Here is a 19,321-nt window from a genome sequence, read left to right as displayed (position 1 = left end):
GTTCTTAAGTAATCAGTCTAGAAGCCTGCTCACAGACAAATATAATAAATCCATTACGTCCAAACAACCTAGAAACCTTATCCCAAGCAGTATTCTAAACCAGAAAGAAGTGGGACTAAGAGCTTTTACAAGTGTCCCAAGCAGGGCAACCCTGACCTCACAAACCCATTGAGGAAACTAAACACTTAGCATATATAAATACATTTTATCACCAGAACTGCAAAATTCTTAATAAAGCTATATCGTTATCATTAGACATTCAGAATTTAAGCTACTGGCTAAGAATAGAACAAGTCAGTGATGTTATTGGGTACTAAATGTATCTCCATTTTCAGTGAGAATAGAAAAAAAGGGAGAAAGGGGCTTGGCATCCCTCAACAATGAATTATAGGGCTATATGGCAATAAACCTAGCACTTAGGTTGTAAAAGGAATTGTAAATGGAACCACAAGACCCTGATTTATGTACTAGATAGATCCTGGTTTGAGATCTAGATTAATTCTTTAATAAAGATGTTATCCATCACTGAAAAAGACCTGCCTTGGTTGTTTATTTGCCTATCATGAACAAAGAGTGTTAATTATGTTGTTTCATTTATAGTAGACCTTCCCTAATATTTACAGTCTGCCACATTGCAGTGTCTTATGCAGGAAATATTATATTTTCAATTGAAACCGACTTATTAAATTGATCTTTTTGTCATTGTAAGCTATATATTGTATTCCTACTTGCACTGCTACAGAATACAAATGGGAAAAAAAAAATAAACCTGTACTTAATTTTACTGTAAAAAAAAAAAAAAAATGTTGTATATTCTTTCTATCATCAATAAAAAGAACATCACTACAAACAAAATAAATCTAAGGACTAGTTTCAAGAGTATCAAAATATCATTAACTATTCTGAAAACATTTCTACATGTAATGGTATAAGTATCAAATTGAGACATTTTGGCCTGTTTTCTATTACCTTGAATAGAAATGTCATCACGAGAGCAGTCCTTACACATTCCTACCTTATATTTATTTTAGTTGTAGGTCCTCTTTTAGGACAAATCTGCTACAAAAGTTAGATTAAGAGTTGGATTCATTTGATCACAAAGTGGAAGGTGATCTGATGCTACTTTTGACTTTTCCCGTACTGTAACCGAATGCATTGACAACAACAAAAACAAAAATAAAAAAAACACTCCACCTACCCCCACATCCAGGCTTTCCAGGACAAACTAAGTCAGTTGAAATGAAGCTCAAGCCTTCAGGGATTTACCAACTCCCAACTAGAATGCAACTTTAAAACTGTTATACATTTTTTCATTACTACTCTCTTGCACAAATCATGTAGATCTATTATTGTTATGAAATTGATTTAAGCCATATATTCGTACATTTCAATGACAATTTTATATAAGGTTTTACTACCAAACTCATATAGGCATTGCACACAAAAAAAATACACAAAAAGCCACACAAACAAAAACTAAACACTAGCTACTACACTGTCATCCAGAAATTGAAGAAGTTTTGATATTAAAGCTAAATACTAGTGGTTTGAATTATAGATTATGTCTATTGCAAAGACATAACCTATTTTTCAAAGGAGTTCAGTATAAGTACAATTTGTTGTGTGAAATAGCAGCCGGAAGCCTAATTATGTAACATTCACACTCACATTCAGCCTTGACCAAATACCGCTGAAACTAACGAGCACCTTCCATTGATTTTAGAAAGTTCTGCATTACATCCATACTCATTTCCTTCCGACCAATAAAGTGGTGGCATTTTCTCAATATTCTTTTGCAGCCTTCCTTGTTTGCTTCCCCTGTGATCACTACAATCTCTAAAAGTAAAATAAAAGATAAAAAAAAAAAAAAAAAGGAAGGAAGATAATACTTTTGCAATACTTCTGTATCCTTTAATCCAATTTCTGACAGTTACCTACACTGTCATTTTATTGTTGTAATGAAGTAGCCAGTCTTTAAGATTTCTTCGTCTGATACCTGTAGATTAGAAATACCATGATGACAAAAAAAAAAAAGAAAAAAAAAAAGTTCTAGCAATACTCAGGTTTAGAAAACAGAAGAAAAACTTGGAACACCACTTTTTTTTTTTCCTCCAATTTCATCTGCAAACAGAAAATGTAAGCACTAAGCCTGATTAAAAATCAAATATCAAACCCTGAAGTTTCTTGAGTCTCTGCAGCTCAGCGTTGGCTTAAAAATGTGTTGGACAAGTGTTCAGATATGGTGAGTTATTTTTTCCTATTTCTATCTTGTAATACTAAAAGCTGTATTTCTTTATCACTGTAGTGCTAGCTTCATCTAAAAATGTTATTCTTATTCCTTCCCTGGTTGTCCAGATTATGTCCTAATTTACATTTTCATTCTTTTAGCTTTGAGCCCATAGTACATTGTTGTGTTTTGTTGTTGCACTTTGTTTGTTTTATCCCCAAGTAAGCCAGCAAAGCAGTACCTAGAACTTTTAGTAGAATCTACTTCATAAAAAAAATATGCTTTTGATTTACAGCTCAAAATCCATAAAGACTTTTTTTTCCACCTGAATATATTGGGATGCCCATTATAATTTGATCATCCTCTTCATGTACTTCTATTTCTTTTTGAGCACACCTCTTTCTCTGAAAGAAATTCCAGTCAGTGGCCATGTAGTCCTGATTGAAACATGCACCAGTCTGACCTTTTAATTTTGTTTTCATTTAGAGATAACGGAAGACCAATGTTAATGTTTTGTAGCTGGACACCTGTATGTTGTCAATTTTCCTTTAATACCCAGTGGTAAAAAGTGCTTATCTGATGCTCAACCTATACTCACACTATCCAAAGTGTTTTTGCTTCTGATTTACATGATTAACTTATTTAATGAGGCAGAAAGAAGGTCTCATCCATTGTAGTTAGTCACAAGTAATGCAGTACTGAATAAACAGTAACAGCACATTAATCTCTCTGACTTTTCATTATTATCCACTAACCGGAATACATTTGTACCTGCTTTCATGGTTAAATGCACTTGTTTTCCGCTTTTAAAAAGGAAAGAAAAAAGCAACCCCAAAATTATGACAGCAACTATTAAGAACTGCACTTTAAATACTGAAGAAAGTACATCAGAGCCCAAGAAGTGCAGTTTGTGTGCAGCCATCTGTTAGAGGTCATACAGACACCTGACATCATTAGGGAAGTTTAGGAAACGAGAGCTTATGAAAAAACTCACCCATAGGGAGGGGAGAACACTCATCAGGGCTCTCTCTCTTCTCCATTATGTAGGAGTAAAATAACTATGGTCATGGTTTCCTATGTGGGGGACACAAGTCCATCGTTTCTACCCATGCACAAATGTGTGGGGTATGCCTGCCCCTTACAGCTGTGTGCCCATGCTGGCATCCTCCCACACAAAATCAGTTTCATCAGAGGAGGAAAGCATAATTATGTATTGCCTACCAATTTTTTTGCCAAGGAGGTAAAATACACAGACATGAAGGCAACTGGTTGAGCCTGTCAACACTACTGTGTTAGAACAATTTCAAAGCACAACCTACATGTAGTTCCCAAGTCAAAAGATCACTTATGTAGGCTGATAACTCACAGATTTTGCCCCAACTACCATATCCCAGCACAGAATAGATAGGGTCCAAAGAAGTGCGATGACAGTAAAACCCCTTTCATTACAATCTTGGCTGTAAAACAATTTTTTTCCTCTGTTATGAGACACACTATCTCTGGGAGCTGCCCTGTGTCAGGAAGACTGGTACATCAATATTAAGAAGTCATGCACTGCAAACACTGTCTGGCACAGCAAGACAGTGTGCACAAACAGAACAAGAAATTCCAGCAGCACTCCCTGAAAATAAACCCTTCTGACTTATCCATGTCCTCTCAGTGAAACCAGTACCAAAGTCAGACTGCTCACACATATTAAATGCTGGTTTTTTTTTTTGCCTCTCAGCATGGCTGGAACAAATGAAGATGATGTAAAGTTCTTTCCAATGACCTGCACCAACAAGAAACCTCTTTTTATTGCAGAAGCCCTGTTATTAAGACACCATTGTCTAAAAGAGGTGATGAAGATATGAGCGAGAAACAATCTCCAGAGGTAACCCCATGTTGTTTCTTCTTTGAACACAATGCACCAAAATTTGGCTGAGACCTCATAGGAGAGCAAGTCAGTGAGACAGGCTGTCAGCTTTCAGGGACTAGCAGGAACGCTGACAAAAGGTACAGAAATTTCTAAATGTAGAAAACCAACAGAAGAAAAACTGAGGAGACAGGAGGAAAAACCTGCCAAGAAAGACACTGGGATTTGTTTTTGTTTCCTAAATGTGTTTCCTAAACACATTGCAATAATACAGGTCTATGATGAAGCAGAACGGTAACACTTTGAATAATAACAGAGAGGGATGAAGAATTCTATATTTTCCATCTGTATTTGGAAAGAAGATGAGCACACCTCTCACTTCACTAGCAATCAAAGTACACAGCAGACATCTACTTGGGATGGCTTCTGAGTCACTTGTACTCAAAACTTATAGCTCAATAAATCTTGAGGCTTCACATGTACTCCAGAAGACTAGAAAGCCATGTAGTTGCAATAGTTTTGTAAAATATCTGACCTAGACATTCTTAGTAGGAAATAACCCAAAGACAAAGAACTGGCTGGCTATATGAGATAACTTCTTTTTGAATTCTGTACCAGAAGCAGATTGAGGGGAGGGAATTGGAAGAAAAAAAAAAAAAAAAAAAAAAAAAAGCATTATAAGGAAAAGCAGAAGTTGTTTGTAAGCAAGATGTTCTTAAACAATTTAGAAACAGGGTCAATGCTGGTAAAATCCACTGATGATGCAAAGAACAAACAGGTAAACATCAAGGGCAGGGCAGTCATAAGAGTAAACAGCTTGATAAGCTGGCAGTATTTAGGGAAGATTCATCTTAACATAGCTGAATGTTGTGTCATATGCAATGATCACCTTCACAAAATAAGGGGTTAGATCCCTGAAAGGGAGCAGGGGGAAATTTATACTGTGCTAACAAGTCAATGTGAGCAGCCACCATGATAATAGTTGTTAAAAAAATGGTAATTACTAAATGTATATGAATAACAAGGTATTTTTGATTCTGGAAAAAACTGGTTATAGATCTGATATTAACTATTTTTACATTAAAAATTTTAAAAGCTATACACTTCAGGCAAGAAAGAACACCTTACAGTTGAAGGCAGAGGATTTTAAACTTACAAAAAGACAAGTGGAAGGAGACTTCATTAGAGGGTGCACGTATTGCTCCAGAAGAAAAACTGTTGGTACTGAAAGACTGCCTAATCCAGTTGTGAAGCCAGCGTAATAACCAGTTCTTGAAAGCTAAGCCAGAGAAACTGAAATGATGCACATATTTTAAAAGCGAGGGATTAGACAGTTGAGCAAACAAAGAATGACTGGTTCTCTGTCAGCAACTGCTGGACTGTGTTATTCTGGTAGTGTTTTTTTTTCCCCTCTCTGACCACAGATTCCACTCTGGAACTAGGAAAATGAGCTGATAACTTTACTTTCCACTGGAAAATGTTTATTCAAGAAGGTCCTCACCAGCGTTAATCAAATCAGGGATTGCACTACACACAAATTTCCCCAAAGTTGAGCACAGGATTGTTTATAACAAGGAAAATAAAAAAGTATATCTACTAAAATAAAATATTCAAAAACTTATTTATATCTGTCACATACCCAGGAGGACATAACCAGCTGGTATTGCCAGATTATGCAGCTGCTCTTTTTGTTCAAGAAATATAATGTATGCCTCTGTCTTAAGCTTCTAAATTCATTCCCCGTGGATGACCTGAGGAAGAGTGTGCTCATGAAATCAGCAAACCAAAGAACCACACAGTGCACAATAACCCTGACTGCAATGCAGAACAATAAATCTAAATTAACTTTAACTTCATAGTATTCCAACAAAACTGTGTATTCATTTCTGATTTGGAAAAGCTTCGCCAGTGACCTTGTATTTTTCTCATATTCTTGCTCAATCATTCAAAACAAAACTATTTGCAGCTCTAATATCCCATATATTAAAATAGTGTTAGATATGGAAGAGATTTCATATGGTGGAGTATCTCAATGCTTTTGCAGTATTCATAGGGAGACTGGAATTAGAAGAAAAATGAACGGAATAATTTTCCATAAAAGATGTTAGTTTGATCAAACTGAAAACGTCTTGCAACGAAAATGGAGAAAAGGAATAACTTTGATCTTGTCAGCTGAAGAAAGCAGAAAGGTTTCTTCAGCTGTTTTTTTTTGAAGAATTTTGATTGTTTACATTTATATTTACATACAAACAGGATAAACACAAATGGAAGGATTTAACATACACACACACAAAAAGTTAAGGTACTTGACCCAGTAAAGCTTCACATTATTATTTCCAAAGAAATTTCACGTCAACATTATCTGTTATCTTCATGAGACTTATTTAAATGATGACAAAAATCTTCTTAAGGCAACCTTTGTAAAAAAAAAATATAGCCTAGACCATGTTTATATCACAGACAAGTATGAACTATGATATCTACCTATATGTATCTCCCATTCTCTCCATGCTCGTCAGATCAGGTGTTGCCACTACACTTGCACACTGATCTTGCAAATCTTTATTAATAAAGAGTTCTTGTTATGTATTGGCTTCCTAAATAATTACATCTCCACAGTGTAGAAAAAAAAAAATCACATGCTGGATCTTCTATTTACCTCACCTAGTCCACACAATCCACAAACCAATATGCCAGGGTGATTTGCAGGCATCTAAACAGAGTTGCTCTTTTACTCCCACGTTAACATTCATTCTCCCATGGCAATGCCAAATACCCTACAACCAGCTGTGCTAACATGCAATGCACATACACACTACTAGGTTAGATATTTTTCCCTCCTAAAATCATTAATTTCTTAGAAACGTGCAGAAATAATTTCAGGACAGAAATGCAATACTAAAAAGTTTCTTCAATTGCTCTCCCATGGTTATACCATGCTAAACCATAAAGTGTTCCAGTACAGTGATACTGAACACTGCCTTTGTTATATTTACAAAGAGATAACTAATACTAGGATTATGAGTTCAGCATATAATATAGTTAGTCACTAGGATACATTTTCAAGGGAAATTTTGGTAATTGTGTACCATCATTTTACGTTGACAGTTAGGGGAAAATCAGCAAATAGAAACTAATGTCATCCAACAGGTGAATATCAACTATTTACTGCTATGACACACAAATTCAGTGAAAATAAATTCCTGCACATGCTTTCTCTTTTGCTCCAATATTCCACTTTCTAACAATACAGGATAGGAAGAGTTTGTTCCAAAATAACTGAGGTCAAAGACGAACAAACAAACACAGAAACAAGAAAGAAATAACAAGCAGATAAAGTAGAACACAACAAGGTACACTCAACAGAAATAAGCATAGAGACAAAACAGACTAAAAAATTAGGATCAAAACTGAGATTAACACAATCCACAAGTCCTGTTTCCTTAGACTGCCATGTCTATGAAGCAGGCTCACTCTTCAGTTGATGCAAGCTGTGTTTATGAAAACCCAAGCACTATGCAGCCTGTTAAACTGGCACATGCACCTGTAGCATTCTTTGCAGAGGTAAGAGACATTTTCCTTTGTTGCATGTGCTTGTGATTAACACTTTACTTGCTCCTTCTACACTGCAAAAGATTGAGCTTTAGGGACAGAGCCAGGCACATGGATTAACAGACACACACAAATTACGTTGGCACACACGTGAATGAAGCTCATCTCTGCCTTTGCTCATTCTTTTCTCTCATCTATTGCCACGTGGCAGGTCAGAGGGTTCTGTATGCCCACAAAATCTGAAACACCCCAGCACTGGAGTCCCCGCTGAAGCCACAAAACCACCTGGGTTCTTTTATACTTAATTAATGCTCCACTTACCATTAGAGGCCAAGGACTACCCAGTAAGAACTATTTATTTCAGTTATCACAGCTGCCCCTGATCCACCTCCATAGTCTTTCATCCATTTACTGATTTGGAATAGATGTCTCTAGACTTGAAAGAAAAATAAATTTCCCCTCAAAAAAATCAAAGCCAACCAAGTAACAGTAACAACAGCAGAACTTTCTGACGCTCATCAGAGGTGTAACGATCCACCTTTTTGTGATTATTCCGGTATCCAAGGAAAGAAAAAGGAAACATACAGGAAAAAAAAATAATCAAAATTCATTCCAGTGCTGCATTAGATACAGAGTACCCAGACATGATACAGTTATTATGTGCAACCATTTCAATTACAAAAACTGCTAAAGCATGTAATTTGACAGCCACTTCATACAGCATCTCTTTAGCTGATCTGACAATAAGGATCAGGGCTTCCAGATTAAGTGTCAACTTCCCAATTGCCTCTGAATGCTAGCATTTACTTAAAAATTTATTTTTCCATTTTAATTGCATTATATCCACATGCTAAATCTGAGTTTCTTTTGATGACAAGCATCATAACTTATTTTAGTGGCACGTTTGGGTTATTTAAAATATACACTATCTGCAATGTTTTTTGAACCTGTATTTATGTTCTTTACAACACTAGATCTTTTTTTTTTTTTTTTTTATGTTGCAACACGTTGTGTATTGCTTAAAAATTAATGAATATTATGACAGCAGAAGTGTTATCATGAGAATTGTTTACTCTTTGGAATTTTAAGAGTACTCAAAAGCCTGGTTAACATTAGTTTCTGTAAATTAATTTTTAAATCTGATAATAATAGTCAAGGTGTGTGGCAGAAGAGCTTTCACGATGTGACACCTAATTACAACACAATCTTAGCTATCAAGCATATTAAAAAAATATCACAGATTCCCAACCAATGTGTTTAATTCAATGCCGCCAAAAAAAAAAAAAAAAAAAATCACTAAGTAGGTTTAACTTAATACTATTCAGACCAACATAAATCACTTTTTCCTCTTTCCCCACAACCCACAGTTTCACATATATTTGTGTATGTGAATATATGTATGGAATATATGGACTGTCTCAGGTGATCAGTAGAAGTAGTATTAGGCAGTAGCAGCCTGAAATATTCAGATATGTTCCATAGAAAACACCTTCCCAACAAGGGATCACATAATGCAGCACTTTGTTTTCCAAAATATCTTTTTTCCTAAACACTTCACAGGATCTTCAGCAGAAAACTTTCCTTTGATCATTGTCTCAACAGCAGGGATTTATCTGCATATATTTCAGGGGATAATACAGTTGTTCATAGTTTCTATAACTAAGGCCACATTTATCAAGCAATACCAGATTTCTTGGCATAAGTCAAATTATTATAGCTGTAAAACATCTACTTACCTCTCAGCTACAGGATACAGTATCAGTCTTTATCTAACGCCCTTTAATTATACTGGTGAAACTAAAGGGAGGACTGATGCATTTTTATTTCATTTTAGTTTTGCTGATTTTAAAAAATAAGAACACTTCAGAAATCATTATGAGAACAAAAGACCAAGACAAATACGTGAACAAAATATCAATATTAAGACAAAAATTAGATAAGCTATTATGTTCATATAACTATGAACATGAAAAACTTCTGCATTAGCAACTGATGGGGATTTAAACTTCAATTTCATGAAATAAATAGTTTGATCCTAAAACAAACAAAGAAGATCATGCAGAAAATTCTTCCTATGTGCAAATTTTTGTGGAGAGAAAGAGCAGGGAAGGAGCAGACCACATCTGCCTTTTCTCTGATTTTTTTTTTGAGAGCTGTATTAGGTGCCCAGAGAGCCTCCATCAAACAATTGAGGAACTTTGTATTTGTATTGTGTGAGTGCTGATAGTTTATTGCAAGCTGTGCAATCATTCCTCATTCACTAGAAATAGAACATGCAGCATCACATGAATCGAATCTATCGGCCAAAATTAGAGTTTGGAGCAATGAAACATTTTGAGGGGGCTTATTTTTCTGTTTAACCCTAAAAATTTATCTCCTTCTTTGCTACTCCAATTTCTCTTGGTCAGGCATCCACCTCACTGTCTATTATTCCTCTCTTCCATCTCAACACTCCTTTGACATTTATTGCTATCTTCCAGTTCACCTGGAGTCTCTTCTAATATTATTCAGTGCTATTTGATACTTCAACCCTCCTCGTTCACTTGGTAACTTCATTCACACATGGTGTTATATTTACAGTACTATCTTAGTATCACACACTGACAAATCCAACTCTCTACTCACTTTACCTTCCGTCTGATTCCAAATAGCCTCCAGTTCCAGCACCAGTCATTTTCTGTATATCAAACCACAACATTTTCCTCTCACTTCTTTTAAAAGCTTCCTTGCACTGTCTCGTTTACTTCAACTGGAAATCATGCTGCTTTCACTACTGCTTAAGCATGTACTCTCAGGTTCTTTCTGATATCCTACTCTCCCTCCTTCTTCCTGACATGCTTTCTTTAATTAGCTCTGGTTGCTGCTAAGCACACACAGCTGCATACCTTCATGGCCAAGGCACAAGGTGATGGTGCTCCTTCTACCTAAACGAGCAAGGGTGAGCTCTCACCTGATCTTCAGCCACCCAGCTGAAGGAAAGAAGGAAAAGAAGGGAGTCCGAGCAGCTACCTCCACCTGTTTTGTCTTCACCAGCTGAAAGCACTCTGCTCCTAGTTCTCACCATTTACATCTTAAAGAACTTGAAAAGTGTGTCCTTGCCCTTACCAGAAAGAGCTCAAGTTAGGACAATAGGCTCTGCCTCCACTCCATACCCAAGGCCCTGCTGATTACAAACCACTGGCAGATACCATCTAATACCCAAGATCTGCATGTGTTAGCATTTGCCAAGAAACAGCTGGCAACATTTCCTGCTTTGTCCTGGAGAAGGCATCTGTTATTTCTACTACTGGGAAAACAGACAGACAGCACTCACTGTTTTGGGTCAACTTTCACTCATTATAAACACCCTTCCATTTCACAGTACTTTCAGGGTTCAGAGAGTAGGAAAGGTCACATTCTTTGACAGCTTGGTTAAGAGCTTTCAAATCAGGCCTCTCTAATTTAGTGATTTTCTCAGTTATGTTTCCAGCAAAGTATGATGAGATCTTCCTTTAGTTCCAGTATACTGGTGGGGATAAAAATGCTAGATTTAGTAGCTTGCTGCCATATGGAATAACCTTGCCAGTAAAGATATTGTGATGGCTATGGTTTTGTTTTTTTCCCCTTTATTGAACTGGCATTCACATTTTACGTTCTCAAACTGCAAATTGCTCATTTGGTCAATTATTTATCCAAGGTGTCATCTTTTAGAAAAAACCTCCACAGAACAGCCCTTTACTCTGTAAAATTTCATTTGCAATTATTCTTCCTATTAGTATTGACTTTTCTAATTACTTTTAAAATTAGAATACTGTCAATTGTGCTTCACTGTTTCAAACCTAGCATGATTTCGTAATACATTACTTCTCTCTCAGATAATGACAACTTTCTCTTGGAACAAATGAAGCAACACAGTTTGTCTAATATAAAATATAATTGCTAAATCCAGCTTTTTAATTTTAGTGAAGTAACTTGAAATTTATTCTTATGGTCTATGACACATTTATAAATCCCTTTAAATGATATTTGGAAGAATGTCAGTAGTACCTTCTCCCAGTGCTTGACATTCCAGCCAATATTGCACCTGACTACTCACCTGCAACTGCTTTATTTTCTTAAAGAAAGGACAGCTGCAAATATCGCTACTTCTTCATTACACATAAAACTCTAGAAAATGATGTTATAGACAGGTGATCTATTTTTTTTCTAGTAATTACACTCCTTATCTTGCCAAATACTATCCAATATGGATATTCATTTCTTACTAAAAGGCACCAGAAAGTCATTAGTCATTGATTAAAAAACAGAGTAAATAGGTGATGGAATTATTATTTATTTTATTTTTTAATCTGACCCTAGCCAACTTTATTACAGTCATTGAAGCTCATATAGCTTTTCCAGTCAAGAAGAGAACGCCTCCTGTCAGCCTGTTTTTACCTCTGCTTCCCGTGAACACCATTAGATGTTTAATGGAGCCTGCTTTCCATGGAAGCAAAGCAGTGAGCGCTTAATGAGACTGAGCACTGCATAATTTACTTTGAAACAGAGAATTTTGGGAAGAAAGTATATGAAAAATCTTAATACGCAAAGGTTACATGCCAAATGAATAAATGGCTATTCTTGTATAAACCTCATTCTTCTTTACTATTTGTTGATCCCATTTGTTGCAAACTGATTTGAACAGACTCATGCTCTAGTGAAAATTAGCATAGGAGTCAATTGAAATGCATCACAGATCAAGATTTTGCCTGCACTGGAAAGTTCTTTCTATATACATACATTGCTGCTTGGAAAGGATGCTGCTATGATGTCCATCCAAAGCAATGTTTCTTCAGTTCTATATAGTGCCACCCCTATGGTACAGTGACTACAGAGAAGCACTGCCTTGCTGATGTCTGTGCACTCTTCCATACAAAAATGCTCTTCTGGATGGTGCTTCCCAGAAGGAGCAAGGATCCGGTATGAAAAGTGTAACCTTCTTTATCAACAAAAATAGATGGACCATGCTAGTGAGGCATGAGGCTCACTGCAAACAGAGCATGTGGAACCATCACCTCTGCACACAAATACAGAGGAGAGAAGTTTCCATTTTACAAGGCTAGAATTGTTACTGAATTTCCATGGAAATATTTATATACAAAAAGGCAGTTTTAACATTTCCTTTCCTCCCAAAGAATGCAGTATCTTAATTCTTTAAATAGTAATCTTTTGTTAGTCATATTACCTCCTGAAAAAAAAATGAACTTTCTAGGGAGAACTACAAGCAAAACACCTACTAAACTGTGACATTTATGTAAAGAAGTTTTTGGTCTATGATATGTGCTACTGGAAAGCTAAGAATGCAATTGCTAATATTAGTCTTTGGTGTCCTCTTGTTCTTTAAAAGATGTTTATAAATCATTACTATTAATATCCATTTAAAATAATTAATAACGATGTGTTTATTCCTCAGATGTTACTGTAAGTAGTACTGGTGAGTTTCCAGAGAGCTCAGATTAGTCCTTATATGTAAACAGCCTATATCTATTATCCTGTATTTTGCATTTCTAAAATGTAGTCCAGCTGAGCAAAATGTTTTCAATGCAGACAGATGAAAGGAGCCAAACACCATGACTAAAATGTTTCTACTACTGAGCTGTTCTCACCAGATAAAAAATAAAATATCCACGTTGTACTGGTATGAAATGTCACACTATGTCATAAATGTCCCCATATTATTCCCTGGGATGGGGTTGGGACAGAAAGGAAAGGTAGCAAAAGTAAAAAACTAATCCATGGAACCCAAAACCATATTTTCAGGTTAAAACAAAAATCTAATTTATTAAAAACTATGAACATCCCAGAAAAAAAAATGTCATTTCCATGACATTTCCATAGAGCATGAACATGTGAGAGCCTAGGTTTGAGCAAGTAATTGAAACATTATTTTTACTTTTTTTTTTTTTTTTTTTTTTTTTTGGGAAACCACACAATATAGGTATATTTTAGTTAAAATACTTAAATTTTCAGATAATTTCACCTGCTGTGGTCTAGTAAAGGTCTTTGTGAATGCCTGTAATTCAGTTCAGAAGGTAATGATCAGTAATCAGATATAAAATGCCTGTATTTAAATGTCTTTTAAAAGAGCAGTATTCTTCCAGTAATTACCACCTAACTGAAGTCCAATACCACCTAAATACTTTCAATAAATCAAGACTTAGCTGAAAGATGAAGTGTGGTTATCAGCAGTACTGCAAGGAAACAAAGATGCGGTCTTGGAAGTTAGCTGTGTTAGTCAGATAGCAATTACAATAAATTATAGTCACTTCCACAGTCCCCAGCCGTGGACCAATCTTCCTGACATCCAGCAACATGCAATCTCAAAGCAGAGAGACCTCTGTAGTCCTGCCCACTCTCCACAGGCTGCATTTCTGAAGCATACACTGACTAAGCTACATTGGAATAAAATAATGGTATTTTACCTTCCTCAAGGTAAAACGTATTTCCAAATTCCTGTGTTAAAAAAGGTTATGCTGTGAGGCAATGCAACAGCACTAATCTATAGATGACTCCTTCATCTGAGGCTACACATTGTCAATTTTTAAATTAAGTCACGATTGAAATTGAGGAAGGATTGAAAAAACAAGATAAACAGTACTCCACCTACATTGTCATTTTCTAAATGTTCTTCTTACTTCAGTACATTGTAGTGCCTTCCTAATACCAAGCAAATTATTAATCTCCTCACGAACTAATGTTATAAATTGAATATTAACAGCATAGTTACAACTTTTACCTTCACACCTGCATTTTAGACAACTAATTCCACTCTCTTAAAAATACAGAAAAACAAAACAAAACCTCAAGTGGCTGCCAAACTTAGCAGGGTACTGATAGGTATGAGATGTTCACATTTACATTTATCTGTGCAAATAGAAGCTATAAAACTGGGACACTGTGTCTGTTCTTTCTAGATAATTATATATATATATTTTTTTGAATTGTAATGAAGCAAACAGAATTTCCTCTGTGCTGTGAAGAATTTCTTACAGCTAAAGATGTAACACAGTACTGGTACAAGCAGATAGCATAATCCAGAGGATAGAAACATTTTCTGAGCTGGGAGACATAGCCTTTGAGCTCTTCCTCCGTGCTAGTTCCTGTGTTGGAAATTAACATCTTGAAGGGATGCAGAATGCTGACCCTGAGACTCTGAAAAAAAAAAAATTGCTGTCTTTCAGGACATACTATCCCGAGTCCAACAAAAAACAGTCCATGTGGTGTTTATGGTGAAGGCAATGCCTAAGGGTAGGGGTAACGTTTCTGAAGGACAGTCCCTGGCTGTTGCAAGACTCCTGATCAGATTTTCATGAAAGGATCAGAGCCTATCCTGCGTATCTTGCCATGTTACATATTTGTTTACCAGAGACATCTCTGAACAGCTCTCTCTCAAGCTTCTGTATGCATCTCAAATGCAGATACAGCCTAGGACGAAGGGGTTGGATGGCCGCTGTTCACTGCCTCTACCAATACACACAGGAAGGGAAGGCAGTAAACAAATAAAATGAAGTTTTGTCCTTCAGACAGCTGTAGTTAGACTGTGGAAATCCTTGCCACAAGACACTGTAAATGTCAATGCTTTATAGCGGTTCATAGAGAAGGTGGCCTGGTCAGGGAAGAAAAATCCTCAGAGGTTTCTAAAGATGTGACTTCTGTCACAGGAAGCCACCAGAGGTAGAGGCTGGGAGACCTGGGAGGAGCAGTTGGCTTTGTCTGTTTCATGATTTTTCACATATTTACTTTAGGCTACTTGAAAAATAAAATGATAAAAATAGCATAAAAGTAAAAAAAAAAAAATAAAATAAATAAAATAAAAATATTTACTCTTTCCAGCAACAACTGTATTGGTTCCTGACCTTGTATAGATACTGCTTTTTAGCTGCTAGGTGGTAATGAAGTATTTCACACCTCTACCTCCAAAATACTGTCGTCTTAATTCAAAAGCAACCATGCACAAAACTGTTCCTTCTATTCAAATTAATATTAAAGCTTTACACAAACCCTGAAAGCAGCATATATGCAGATTAAAGCATTTTATAGAAACAGCAGGGTCCTTAACTGCTAAGGAAAATACCTACTGGATTTTCAAGGAGTGAGAAAAAGTGAAACACAATTAGAGTGAACATTCAGCTACCAAGACTTCCTTGACTTCATGGACTGAACACTTTTTAATGTTCTTAAAATTCAGAAGAAATTGTCATGTTTTTTCACTCTGTACAAGGCCAGGGTAAAACACTGCTGTAAAACAGCAGGAGAGTAAAAAGCACCAGTTTGTCCCCTGTTTAGAATAGGGCTGAAAAATAAAATAAGGCACGTATTTGTTGATTATATCAGAAGAATAAAGGGCACAAGACATCTGGCTGAAAACGTAGATGAAGTAACAAAAAAATACTACAATTAAATCAAAACAAGAATCCTGTGCTTAGGAGATTTCAGGTCATGTGCAGAACTGGGCTAACAGGGCTCTGCTGTGTATGTCCTGCACCCACCACTGCAGTAAAAATAAATAAATAAATGAATAAATATGATTAAAAAAAATAAGTATGAGGGAAAACAGGGCATATAAATTAATTTGTACCAAGAATTACTCCCTGAGAAAATACAAAGTCAGGAATATTTTGCATTAAAACTACCTTTGCCTGCCCAAAAAAGCAGGCATGCCATGACTACAAATGCTTCCCAAAATCAGGAAATAATGGAATTAGCACAAAATTTATTTCAGAAAAGAAAATCTGATAGGTAATTTATATTTTCAGATCTTTTACTTCAAAATGTCTTTTTGGCCCAAAAAGAAGAAACTAAAAAAGTTGGTGAACGAGATAGACAGGAGAAGATGGAGGTGATGTTAAATCACCCGAAAAATAGATTCAAATATTTTGAGTAAAATAAAATATATTTTTATATTGTTGTTCATCTTTGTGGCCTTTCACTTTTCTGACACTCCTGTGACAAAAGTTGTGTTCATTTTCTATACATTCTCAGTATTTTGTGATAAGGTTTTTGGCCTAATTTTAGTGATGAAAACTAAGAATATCAAATGTAAAGACTTGTACAGTACTGGCCTTACATTTGCTTCAGTGATAAGAAACTAATCATGGAAAAAAAAAAAAAAAAAAAAAAAAGATAGAAAATTAGACTTACATTTAACCTTCTCCAAGCTTGAACATGCAGGCTCTTGTGAATTCTTATTTAAAAAATAGAACAGAAATAAAATCATTCCCAAATGTGCTGTGAAGAATATCCTAACTTTTGCTTCACTTCTTTACCGAAAAACATTACAGACTTTGTTCATTACCAGTAGTCTTAATTTTGAGTTGCATCTTGAGGGTATTTTACAAGATTTGCCTATATGTGCAGTACAGTAATTACTTTTTTGAAGTGCACTGGAAAAAGGAAATGAAGTCAGCAGGTTTATGATCTCAGAGCTTTTTGATTTAATTAAAAGTCATTAACAGCAACCCCCACTATTCAGTTGCTGAACGTGCCCAAATACAGAGCTTTAAACCAAAAGCTATAATCTGTAGGCTTTACAGCTCGTTCAGGTTGACTAAGGCAAAAAATTAAGCTTTTATCTGTGCTACAGAGTGGACAGTAAACATGACAATAACGTGATGATCTCTGTTAAAAAGAAATAAACAAATAATAAAATAAATAAAGAGTGAGCCTAATGTCATTAAAGGTTAAAGTTAGTAGAATTAAAGCACACTGATTTATATTATACTCCCTCCATGAATGTGTTGTGTATTAAATCTCTTTTTGATTTATAGCATTAGAAACTTTCTAAGTCACACATTTTAATGCACACACTCAGTCACAGCTGAATCACTCACTAATGTGCTATATTCCCTGATGAGCTGGCCAATTTAATATCCAGGCTGATGCCAGAATCTCAACACAATGAAAGCCCCTTCATTGACATTCTGGTGTAATACCTAATAACAATTAGATTCTTTTTCCTTGGTATTGTATCTTGCTATTGTCATTTCAACAACAGATGCTTTTCTTATAAACCACTGAATTTACTCAAACTTAAATGTCAGGCAGACCAAGTGAATGAGCAGTCCATGAACCTGCGCTAGGGAAAACAAGCTCACATCTGTCTCATTATAATATATTGTATTTCCATTTCATTTACTTTCAATTCTTAGCATAGTTTCAAGCAATTTTTCAATTTCCAAACCAAGCAGCATCTTAGAGAAAGTTAGGTGATTTTTTTTTACTTGCTGTGTCAGAAAATACATTGTTGTCTGGAATGTTTTTATGGTGTCAGATTGGATCCCAGCACAACAGAGCTCCCACAAACACATCGTTTAACCAGACAGCAAAACAACACAAGAAACCAGGGTGCAAAGTTACCAGTGCAGAAATTCTATACACAGGTTTCCTGATGAACACCAGTGCATAATTCCAGGTATGGTGTACGTAAACAACTATAAATTTTATACACTATGTAATTAAATGAATAGGCTTTCACAGGGGAAGTAAGAACACAGCCAGACTCCAGCAATCTACAATTATGTGTGTAGTTGTGCTGGAGTTTTACAGATACTTAGCAATGCAGATAATGTCTCAAATTGTTTCTACAGTGCTTTAGTATTTAGGGATTTAGGTCCTTAGATGTTTTCTAATACATCTCATTAGCTGCACCTTTAGGTACATTAGTACATTCAAAAATCTTGTTGTTGAATTCAGTAACTGCAACTAAAAGTAATGACTTGTAGGTGGATACCAAGCTTGCAGGCCAGTCTCTAAATAAATCATTTAATATAAGTAGTATAACATTGTAAGAGCTTGATGAACCATTGGTTTGTCTGATATCCTTAAAGACATAGGGAGAAGAAAAAAGAGTGGTTCTGAGAAGTTCTAATATTGGGCCAATATGGGCCAATTCCATTTGTCCCAGAATAAGACAAGCTTCTCAGTTGCTATGATTTTACCACTGTTTCAAAGGGATGACAATATTCTTGTATAATTGCAAATGTAAAATGTGCAGACTAAAGACACCAGTGTCATCCAAGGTTATTCTGTTTATTTCCAACCTTGCAATATTTTCTTTATTGTTAAGAATTTTAAATGAACATTTTATTGTCAAGTTCCCTGGCAGAGGTTCATGGAAGTTGGGAGTGTAGTTAGAATATGAATGAGAAAATTAATTAGCTGGTGACAGTTTGGAGTATTAGTTTTCAGCTGCCACTTTTTATTAGGTCTTTTTCTGGATGTGCATGAGTTGATTGACAGCATATTTCAGAAATACATAGGACATTTAAAAAAAAATCATACTGCAGAACAATGTATTCTAACTCACTCTTTCAAAAAAGCCCAACACACTATATTGTATTTAAGTTGAATGCATATATGGCATGGAAGTGCAGGAGTTTGTTCTGCCAGATTCCATCAGAAATCCCGTCTTAGACACTCTGATGAGTTTTGGAAACTACAAAAGAATATATGTATTGTTTTTCTCACCCAAAGGTCAGTTGCTATATAGCATTGCTGCCCAAACGTTGGCCTACAGATTTGTTTTGTATCTCCATGGCACTGCTAAAATTCAGTGGCTGCTGATATAAATGAATATTAGGGGAAGAAACCACGATGGAAGAGCAGATGACAGAAGAATTTGATGGGAAAGCATGAGACAGCATTCAAGATTAGATACAAAAAGATAGGAA

General features: G+C 35.6%; 1 protein-coding gene across 4 annotated transcripts in view; it reads right to left on the bottom strand.

Annotated features, from left to right (window-relative positions):
• DPP10 (dipeptidyl peptidase like 10) overlaps positions 1–19,321 on the bottom strand; it is a 481,130-nt gene that overhangs the window by 294,571 nt on the left and 167,238 nt on the right. Inside the window, exon 1 of one of the 4 annotated variants that reach the window (XM_084523651.1) lies at positions 10,520–10,549. The exons of 1 other annotated variant lie outside the window; for it this stretch is intronic. In XM_084523651.1, coding sequence (XP_084379777.1) covers positions 10,520–10,525 — 6 coding nt within the window. In that variant the 5' untranslated portion in view covers positions 10,526–10,549. Of the gene's footprint in view, positions 1–10,259; positions 10,454–10,519; positions 10,550–19,321 lie in introns of those variants that run through there. 2 more of the 4 variants (XM_084523652.1, XM_084523653.1) reach the window with 2 other exon arrangements.

This window comes from Aythya ferina (assembly GCF_964211825.1).
Source record: "Aythya ferina genome assembly, chromosome: 6".
Taxonomy (NCBI): Eukaryota; Metazoa; Chordata; class Aves; order Anseriformes; family Anatidae; genus Aythya; species Aythya ferina.
Note: the sequence above shows the minus strand (reverse complement) of the source record. Positions and strands in the feature narration are given on the sequence as shown.